Genomic DNA, 10,104 nt, shown 5'->3' with positions numbered 1-10,104 from the left:
TTGAATTTCCATTGGCCATTAATAACCCACCTGTTATCAGTAGACCAATCACGGGATGGACTGATGCCCAATGAAACATCACACAGACCTGCCCTTCCTCTGCCCAAATAATACCAAAGGCAACTTTATCATGGGACAAACGTCTTCTAATGACAGTGGCATGTTTATGGGTCACCTCTTTCTAGACTCAATGAGTCTGTTTCTCTTTGGCTCAAAGGATACTAATGGCAATAACAGGTATATCCAAGTCCCTGCTAGGCCCGAAATAATATATTAATAAGTCAGCACCTTCTGAACCCAGTCTCATAATGTACTAATCCCACTGATATGTTTATATACACTATATATCATTTGTATGTGATTGATTGACCAACCTCAGTAGGACTGGGTCCAGACATGGCTTATCCCTTCTTAAATTTCTTCCTTAGCATCTCCTTTCACCAATTTCTCCCACCCTTGCCTCTTATTTCCACCTTCACTTTTCAATCACCCTTTTCCCTTGCACTAGAGGTCTCCCTCCTCTGTAATGTTGCCTGGCAATACTATAGAACTATAAAAAATGCAAGAACACCAATGAGATGTGTATTAACATATTTATTTATAAATTGGATGTTATATTTATGCATTTTAGATTAATTCATACTAATTTAAGTTGGGAAGGACTCACATCCATTAGGTTCAAGTTTTAGTGTAAAAGGGATTTTCCTATTTAGTAGTTGATCCAGAGGAAGGCAAAAACCCCATCTGAAGCCAGAGCCAATTTGCCTCAGAGGGGGAAAAATTCCTTCCTGACTCCCAATGGGCAATCGGACAAGTCCCTGGATCAACTTGTACTATGAGTTTATGTCAGTATCAGTACTAAGAGTTTATGTCAGGGTTTAGAGTAGGAGATGTGACTGGTTGTTGAGTGGAAGGCTTGAAAGGATAGAATTTAGAAAGGAAAGAATTTGAACAGGAGAAACCACTGAGGAATTGGTGTTAGAGGGGCAAAAGAAAAAAGTGGAGAAGAGAAGCCTCTGTGTAGGGGGCATCATTTTAGTGTGTGCTGTGTGGTGTGACTAAATGTCTTGGTATTGGTGGAATGGAAGAACCAATGGAGGTGCAGGAAGAAGGGCAAGGACTAAAAGATATTTTAAAGAGGAGAAACTCTTGATGATAACTAAATAAAAGAAGATATTGGTGGAGGTGTGTTAGCAAAAGGACAGAGCTTGCGGGTAGAGATAAAATATGGGATAAGGGCTGGTGGTGGAGCTAAAGTTAAATGGAAAGTCCTTGGGTGGAGATGTGATAATTGGATACTAATGCAAACTTAAGTCCTAATAGTGGAGCTATGGTGTTTGATAAGTGAATGCTGCTAGTCGAGCTGTAGAGGTGGATAGGAATGTTGTTGCTATGGTTCTGTGAAATGTAGATGTTTAAGGCAAGATGTTGGAGTTGTCGTAGTCTACAAAAAAAGGAAGATGGACTATGGCAGTTGGAAAGTGAGGTGGAGATGTGTGTGGGTGGAGTGATGTAAACTGGAGCAAATACACCACTGGTGGAGATGTGGTAGTCTGAAAAGAATATGATCATGGAGATAAAGTCTCTGCTGGTGTAGTTGCAGGAATCTTGATGTTACCACTTGCATCAGCTTGAAAGGAGATGTTGCTGGTGGAGCTGCAGACGCCACTGGATCTGTATAAGAAAAAAATATCAGTCAGTAATAGATCATCATTAATTCTCATTCAGAGGCATGGCATTTATGCACAAGCCTTATTCATTAGGGGTTCCAACATGTTAGGGAGTTTTTCTCCCAGGCTGATGCTCCTTTTAGAAATAAATGCACTGGCTATGGGAATAGGAAATAGTGGGAAAGAGGCCCCTTAGTGGGGCCGAATGAATTTAGGCTGGGGCCCCCTCCCCCTGGTTGTACGTGTTTAGGCACTCCTCACTCCTACCCCTCCCACCCCCCTTGTGGCTAGAACAATGGGCTAGTAAGTCTCGGCGGGAAAAAGGGGGGCGGGAGGAGGGAGCTGAGGGGAGTGTCGTGGGGGTGGTTTAGGGGTTAAAAGGAGAAGCAGAGCAGGAGAGCGGGTATTAACTGTTGTGTGCAAAACACATTAGCAGATGCACTGTCAAGGGAAAAGTGGGATATTTTCTTTAAACTGGCACCGAATGCGTCAAAAATAGCTCATGCATGCCCTGATAATCTGTGGCAGTTGGTGACCCAATCCTAGAAGATCTATTTGAAAGGTCGGTATCAGAAAAAACTGTTTCTACCTACAAAAGGGAATGGGAAAGATGGCAGCTATTCTGCAAGGATGGTAAGAACGACGAAAATGTGAATGTATTGTTAGCATTTCTAACAGAGTTAAGAAAAGAAGGAAGGTCAAAAGCGGGGGCAAGTACAGCATTAGCAGCAATTGCTCATTTTTCTATAGCGCACGGGAAGATAGACATAACGCATTCCCCAGTAGTAAGAAAAATAATGAAAGGATGGCCAAGGATGGAAGGAACAAGAGTAGATAAAAGGGAACCAATAATAGAGAGTAGGTTACAGCTGATATTGAGGTCATTAGAAACAGTTTGTTTGAACAAATTTGAGTGTATATTGTTTAGAGCAACTTTTGCGTTAGCATTTGGGGGGGCATTTAGGATAAGTGAACTAGTGCCTCCTTCTAAGAAGACACTGGGGAAGGGGTTAATGCTTAAGCATGTTTTGGTACAGGAGGAAGAGGTTTTAGTATACATTGCTAAGTCAAAAACGGATCAGTTGGGCAGGGGAAAATGGGTTAGAATTGGAAAAACAGAAGGGGTAGCGTGCCCAGTGAGAGCAGTAAAAGAGTACATGAGAGTAAGGCCAGCGGGATTTCAGTGGTTTTTGATACACAAGGATTTATCCCCTATTTCAGCTTTTCAGTTTAGCCAAGTGTTAAAGAAGGCAGTGGTGGCCAATGGTTGGGACCCAAGTAAGTTCGGGTCGCATTCTTTCAGGATAGGGGCGGCAACGGAGGCCACAATGAGGGGAGATAATGAGGAAAGAATAAAAGACCTAGGGAGATGGAGGTCGAGAGTGTTTAAGAAATATATTCGACAGGTAAAAAGTAAGGAGTAGGAGTATAATTGTGGTTGATGTCTGTTAATTCGTGTTTTTCAGCAGGGGGTACAACTCCTTGCAGAATCGTGATCATAGGCCATTCATTTGTTTATTGGGCAAGCAGACATGCAGCAGGGCAAGAATGGGGGTTACCGGAGGAAAACATGAAGACTGCATGGCTGGGCTGGAGAGGTATGAGGTGGGAACAATTGAAAGGTAGGTTGGTCTCTACCCTCCGGCAATGTGAATTTGTTGATCTGCTAGTGATACATGCAGGAGGAAATGACTTGACAGTGGGAAAGACTCCAGCACTAATAGAGGCCATGAGACAAGATATGGGGGAGGTGATAGGAAACCCGAAGGTGAGGAAGATAGCATGGTCGGACATTATACAAAGGGGAGAATGGAGAGGAGCAATTGACCCTAAAGGTGTGGAGAAAGCAAGGAAGAAAGTAAACAGAGCCATGCACAAAATCATGTATTCCTCCGGTAATGGGATAATAAGGCATGAGAATATAAAATACAAGCAAAGAGGTCTTTATAGATACGATAGAGTACATTTATCACGAGAGGGTTTGGATTTGTTTTTGAAAAACATTGGTAAGTTTGTGGAGGACTGGTGGAGGTCACAGGCCAGATAGGTGGGCCATGGAAAAAGGGATAGTAGGCACCCTTCCCTATTTTTCCAGTGGGTGGCGTCAGCACGGCTCCGGAAATGGTGAGATTTACAGTGCAGGCCTACCTTTGGAGAGTCACTAGCGTGGATCAGACTGAGACTGCACGGTCTTGTCTGAGTTCAGCTGAGAGGCTGGGTTAGCGCCACTATTGCACATGATAGGGAGCAAGAGGATGGGTAACCGTAGGTCACAGAGTGCGTTTTGCCCTGAATCTCTGCTCCCTGTAAGTCGGTAAAGGTATGGGCGGAGGCCCAGAGGAAATGATAGGAGCCGCAGCTGTGGGTCAGGGGTGCCTAGTCCTTTTGTGAATTTGTAAATAAAGAACGTGACCTCCACAGATTTTGCCACTATTCATGTGTTTGTGTTTTATTTAATTGAAATGTTATGATTCAGTTAAGGTAAAGTTAAAAGAAGGGAGTAGGGGGATCCTTAGCCTAGTGGGAAAGAGGCCCCTTAGTGGGGCCGAATGAATTTAGGCTGGGGCCCCCTCCCCCTGGTTGTACGTGTTTAGGCACTCCTCACTCCTACCCCTCCCACCCCCCTTGTGGCTAGAACAATGGGCTAGTAAGTCTCGGCGGGAAAAAGGGGGCGGGAGGAGGGAGCTGAGGGGGAGTGTCGTGGGGGTGGTTTAGGGGTTAAAAGGAGAAGCAGAGCAGGAGAGCGGGGTATTAACTGTTGTTTTTGTCTCCCACCCTCCCACCCTAGGAGAAGATGGAAGAGAAATATGGTACTCCAGGGTTCTTGGAACCGATCGCCTTAGAGGGGTCAGGAAGGAATTTTTCATCAGGATGCAAATTGGCTATAGGCTCCTGAGTTTTTTGCCTTCCTCTGGAATGCCATTATCTGTGTAGGTCAAAGATAGTAGTTCCCCTGACGCAGCTGCGGTTCCACATTGGGCGTCAGCACGGCTCCGGAAATGGTGAGATTTACAGTGCAGGCCTACCTTTGGAGAGTCACTAGCGTGGATCAGACTGAGACTGCACGGTCTTGTCTGAGTTCAGCTGAGAGGCTGGGTTAGCGCCACTATTGCACATGATAGGGAGCAAGAGGATGGGTAACCGTAGGTCACAGAGTGCGTTTTGCCCTGAATCTCTGCTCCCTGTAAGTCGGTAAAGGTATGGGCGGAGGCCCAGAGGAAATGATAGGAGCCGCAGCTGTGGGTCAGGGGTGCCTAGTCCTTTTGTGAATTTGTAAATAAAGAACGTGACCTCCACAGATTTTGCCACTATTCATGTGTTTGTGTTTTTATTTAATTGAAATGTTATGATTCAGTTAAGGTAAAGTTAAAAGAAGGGAGTAGGGGGATCCTTAGCCTAATGCCTGAGCCTTCTCAATCGCATTCTACCCTGTTGTGTTATTGTGCGGCTGCTGAAGTGAGGCTAATGTCCATCAACACAGAAAACCTTGATTCAGCCCCTACTGCCCGGTGTGTTTATTTGCTTCACACATGGGGAGGATTGTGACCAAGAAATGTAAACTTGAGTATCTTCTAGCCGAAACCCACCTCTTGTGCACAGTGAGGATTCAGGTCCTACCAATGTAGACACACTCCAGGCAGCAGGGGATCAGATTGCTATTTGTCTACCAGCTGAGAACCGTTGTACAGGGATACTGAATGGAGATGGGACCTTACCCTGTGGATGTTTCTTTTTCCTAGGCTGTGATTCAGGAAACTCATTCTGGGCTGTTGATGTTATTGGCCACAAGATCAATAACAGGAGAAGCCCTCCAGGGCCACTTGCAGAGCTGCTTCTTGTTCTGCCGATGTCTGTGTGCAGAAGTCACAAGCACGCCGCAGCTTCAGGGTCCACAGAGCTACTCCCTTCAGTCCTGTATAGGGAAAAATCATATTTGTGATTCATGAATACTAATTAAAGCTTGTATATGAGTCATAAACAAAAAAATAAAGACTGAAGACTAAATGCAAATTGTCTTAGAATGCCATTATCACCATTATACTAAAATATAATATTAAGCTAAAGTACCCCTTAAAACATGTATATTATTCCCAGTGCCATTATAATAAAACCAACTCTTGCAGATGTTGAGTTACACTGTGTGATGGTGCAGTCGTATCAAATATAATGGATTCCCTCACCTTTCTTGGCCGGCCGGTTCTGCAGAGTCCGGAGATGTTCTCCAATCTCAGCCCTGATGATCTTCTTAGGTGTCAGTTGGGTGATGAATGGGTGCTGCAGGAGTTCTTCAGCACTCCCTCTCTCTGAAGGATCCTTCTTCAGACAGGAATCCAAGAAGGACACAAAATGTTGTGACCTGGAAAAAAAGAGATTTTAGCTTTAGCTAGCAAAAAAAATTAACCATTAGCTATACTCCAGAATTTACATATATTTTGCAGTATATCTATCTGTCTATCTATAATATATCATCTATCTGTCTATCTATCTATCTATCTATCTATTTTGATTTGATCTCTTTAGGGAGAAGTGAGACCCATAGTATTACAGCATTACACATTATAGTAATCACATAGTAGTGGGGCCCATAGTTATACTGATATGCCCCTGAGACATAGACAGTGATTATATACATAAAATATATCATATCTGCTCTGCATCCATCTATATTTCCCTCAAAACACACATATCCCTGCCTGCAGTAGAAAAACCTCTATTTATATTTAGGAGGTATTTAAACAAAATACACATCGCTATGAGCTGAGACTGAAATCTCCCCATTTTCCCAAATTTATACAGACAAGGGGAAGGTGAGGACCGTGGAAGCGGCTAAGTGGATATAGGAGTTGCCAACTGTCCCAAGTGTTAATAAGAAAATGTGAGTTCCATGTCTGTAAGCACAGGTACAATGTACAGTGACACAAGCTGGGACCGACTCACCATCTGTCTGATTGAAGCTTCGGTGGTTGGGCTTCTCTAATCAGCTGCTCCACAGGGTATATATCTGCATATGCTAAATGTGAAAAACATATATGAGTTAGTCTGTAGGATAAGTGAACTCCGCGCTAAGTCAAATTCAAGCAGCACCGATAAAAAAGTGGACCCACTAGTGCTCGTGTATTGTAGCTGTAAGGCAGGTTCACTGCGCTGGTTTAAGAGAACCCGTAATTATTCCTAAAGAGAAAAAGCGCTGTATAGTGTGTTACCTTCTTTCAATGCGATAACATACAAGTTTAGAACTTCTCCAAAGACATCTCCCTTGTGAGTAGTTCTAAACTTGTATGTTATCGCATTGAAAGAAGGTAACACACTATACAGCGCTTTTTCTCTTTAAGCACCGCACTGAACCTGCCTTACAGATGAAAAAACACATATATATCAGGCCCATCAAACATGTCTAGAAGTTATTTATTTAAATTATAGAAAAAGTTATTTTTTGTTGGAAATAGCAAATCACCCCAAATTCCTTTAATTCTGATATAGAACCTCTGCTGCTCAATGTATAAAATAAAGTAGCCAAAATGGTGATTCGCTTACGTGGTTTTCCTTCGGCCATTTCGATGGCGGTTATCCCCAGCGACCAGATGTCACACTGCAAAAGACACACCAAAGAGCATTAGAAGGAGAGAATTGGGTTAGTGGCTGTTTAATAAAATCTAAGTAAAAAGGCTACACTTATACAAGTCTCTTTTAGAAACATATACATATATTATCATGGGGGCAAAAGTACAAGCCATTCTCCTTAGCTCAATGATGGCCAAAACAGAACAGAATACAACTTCTAAAATAGCACAATGCACCCCCTAGTAAATGAACACATCATGGTATATGTAAAAGTGAAAAAATGCTTTATTATATATAAACGTGTATACAGCAATACATCTCCATTACAAACAATAGCAGTTACATAACTGAGCAAAGGAGCAAATATATTAAAGCAGACACATTGTGCAAAAAGTTAAGAAACCCAAAGTTTTGGAAAAACTCCTTTCTCTCCATGAGAAAACGACTGCTTCTATGTCGCATTAACACTGATAAGTAAATGCTCGGTGTTGTTACAAGTATTATAAGTACAACATACTTTGGTGTCGTACGCCAGGCGCTGGCCCTTCTGCCTTATGGCCTCGGGTGCCATCCAATGTGCAGTCCCGTCTGCTTCATGGCACAATCCTGTCTGCGGGTCCAGGTTCCAGCTGTTTCCAAAGTCGACTGAAATGACAGATAGAATCTATTAATGGAAAATAACTGTTTAACCACAAGAAGATAAGAAACCTGAATTATGAAACACCCTGACTCCATATTCACAAAAGCTCCCAACCAGCCATTACTCTTATATCTGTAAGTTTTACTCACTGATCTTGACTTTGGCCGTCTCTGTGAGCATGATGTTCAGGCTCTTGATGTCTCTATGAACGGCCCGGTTCTTGTGGATGTGGTGCAGCCCCTGGGGAGATTGAGATGTAGGTTATAAGACTATAACAGACATAAGACTAAACATTCCCAACAAAGAGATTGTATATATATAATTTATGCAACAAGAAGAGTCCTTAAGGTGTAAATCTGGCCTTACCTTTAAAACCTCCTTGCAGACATAGCCGATCCAGGTCTCCTTCAGGGATTGGCCATTGGTCTTGTGGATGAGGTTGTGGAGAGAGCCTCCACCACAGTACTCGAGAACAATCTGAAATACATAGATATTATTTAAGGTCATGTATTCTATCACTTCCAGTGGAGATTGCTTTGGCACAAGAGGAATGAACACGATACAGTAAATCATTTCTTACTTCCAAGAGCTCCGATGAGCACTCCGTGAGTGGAGCCCTGTAGTAGGCTCCATAGTAAGAGGCGATGTTATTGTGGCCGCCGAACTGCTGGAGAAACTTCAGCTCCCTGCAGACTGACTCTTCATCCTGGAGTGGAATAATAGAAATCCCTTTAGCTCACATAGGCAACTACACAAATAGGATTGATATATAATGATTGGAATTATAAAGATACAGTACTCGGCTGATGTTGGCGATCTTCACCGCTACCACGCCTCTATGATGGTGACGACCCTGTAATACAGACAGAAAGGTTGACTTATATACAAGTAGGAAAGAGAGGGTCTAATGCAGCCCCCAAACCAGAAGCTTGATATGTCTGCCTAAATCATTGTGTGATTGTGTGTAGTGATCACACTCTTGTTCAGTTCTCCTACTTTCTAGGAATTGGTTGGTCCCTTACCTTGTAGACGTCTCCGGTGCCGCCCACTCCAAGAAGCACATCCTTGGTCAGCCGACCGTCAGGAGGCTGGAAAATAAAATAGAAAAAAGAAGGATTTTATTGATAACATAATATTCCCCAGGGTATAAAACATGTCTCACTTCCAGCAGTAGCAGCAAGTGTTTTACCCTCCTTTCTACTCACCTTATAAATCTCAGAGAGGGTACTGGATTCGGCCTGTGGCTGAAGGAGAAGAGAAAGATTCTATTACATTCTATACTTTATCTGTATCTGTTCTCTATACAGCAAAACCCTAAATTCAGATAAAACAGTAGCAGTTGCCTTACCCTCCTCCAGGGGGCGCAGAAAGGCATTGCGTCCAAGTTTTTTAGCTCTTAAAAGAGCTGTTGGGTTATGAAGAGATATCAGCTGACGTCAAAGGAAGATGTTTTCTCCAAACGCCAAAAATCAGATGGAATTTCGCTGAATATCTCTATAAAACAATCGCTGTGAAATCTCTCGGGAAAATCACTCTGAAAATCGCTTCGAAAACGCTATGAAAACGCTTCGTCGCTCGGATATTTCACTGTGTGGGGACACAGAAAGAAAGAAGAGATTGTAAGCTCACATGCACCAGCCCTCAAGTATTCACACCCTCAACCAATTCTCCTATTGTACCAAAAACAAACCCTAAACTTATATATATTGTTTATCTGTTTAATCTGTTTTTTATTCGGGCCACAAATTCTGAAATCTGATATCCATTGCCAAAAAATGAAATTAACATCAGTTTTTCCTTTTGCATCAACAGCATTAAAGCAAAGCTCCCCTTTAAATGAAATGAAATTAAACAGGTTGCCGCATTTCCCTGTATTGGCACCATCCATTCTTCCCTCTATTATAATATGAGGCTCAGTCCCTGCTGAAATACAGCCTCTCAACATCATCATATCACAGTACAGGCTGCAGGTCTGACAAGGGATGCTGGGATTTGTTTTATAGGCTGCAGGTCTGACAAGGGACGCTGGGATTTGTAGTTCAGTAACAGTTAGAAGACCATAAGTTGCTGGTCTGACAAGGGATGCTGGGATTTGTAGGTCAGTAACAGCTAAAAGACCACAGGCTGCAGGTCTGACAAGGGATGCTGGGATTTGTACTATAGGCTACATGTCTGACAAGGGATGCTGGGATTTGTACTATAGGCTACAGGTCTGACAAGGGATGCTGGGAT

The 10,104-nt window shown here is 42.9% G+C and overlaps 1 protein-coding gene and 2 long non-coding RNA genes across 4 annotated transcripts; 1 reads left to right on the top strand and 2 right to left on the bottom strand.

Annotated features, from left to right (window-relative positions):
- Positions 1-579: 579 nt before the first annotated feature.
- Positions 580-6,011, bottom strand: LOC121398017. The gene is made up of 3 exons (XR_005964072.1): positions 5,852-6,011; positions 5,387-5,583; positions 580-1,674 (listed from the first exon to the last, which is right to left on the bottom strand). It is a non-coding gene; the product is annotated as an uncharacterized LOC121398017 (long non-coding RNA).
- On the top strand, positions 1,751-4,981 carry LOC121398016. 2 transcript variants are annotated; one of them, XR_005964070.1, is made up of 2 exons: positions 1,751-2,303; positions 4,459-4,981. It is a non-coding gene; the product is annotated as an uncharacterized LOC121398016 (long non-coding RNA). The 2 variants fall into 2 exon arrangements; XR_005964071.1 differs by lacking the exon at positions 4,459-4,981 and adding an exon at positions 3,137-4,103.
- Positions 6,012-6,461: 450 nt separating the features above from the next.
- On the bottom strand, positions 6,462-9,800 carry LOC121398247 (serine/threonine-protein kinase mig-15-like). Its single transcript, XM_041577163.1, has 10 exons — positions 9,221-9,800; positions 9,078-9,116; positions 8,895-8,960; positions 8,672-8,725; positions 8,453-8,578; positions 8,239-8,349; positions 8,022-8,112; positions 7,750-7,877; positions 7,206-7,260; positions 6,462-6,681 (listed from the first exon to the last, which is right to left on the bottom strand). Exons 1-10 carry the CDS (start codon positions 9,245-9,247, stop codon positions 6,605-6,607), a joined length of 774 nt encoding a protein of 257 aa, XP_041433097.1. The 5' UTR covers positions 9,248-9,800; the 3' UTR covers positions 6,462-6,604.
- Between the last annotated feature and the right edge of the window lie 304 nt (positions 9,801-10,104).

Source organism: Xenopus laevis, chromosome 9_10L (genome assembly GCF_017654675.1).
Source record: "Xenopus laevis strain J_2021 chromosome 9_10L, Xenopus_laevis_v10.1, whole genome shotgun sequence".
NCBI classification, from domain to species: domain Eukaryota; kingdom Metazoa; phylum Chordata; class Amphibia; order Anura; family Pipidae; genus Xenopus; species Xenopus laevis.
Note: the sequence above shows the minus strand (reverse complement) of the source record. Positions and strands in the feature narration are given on the sequence as shown.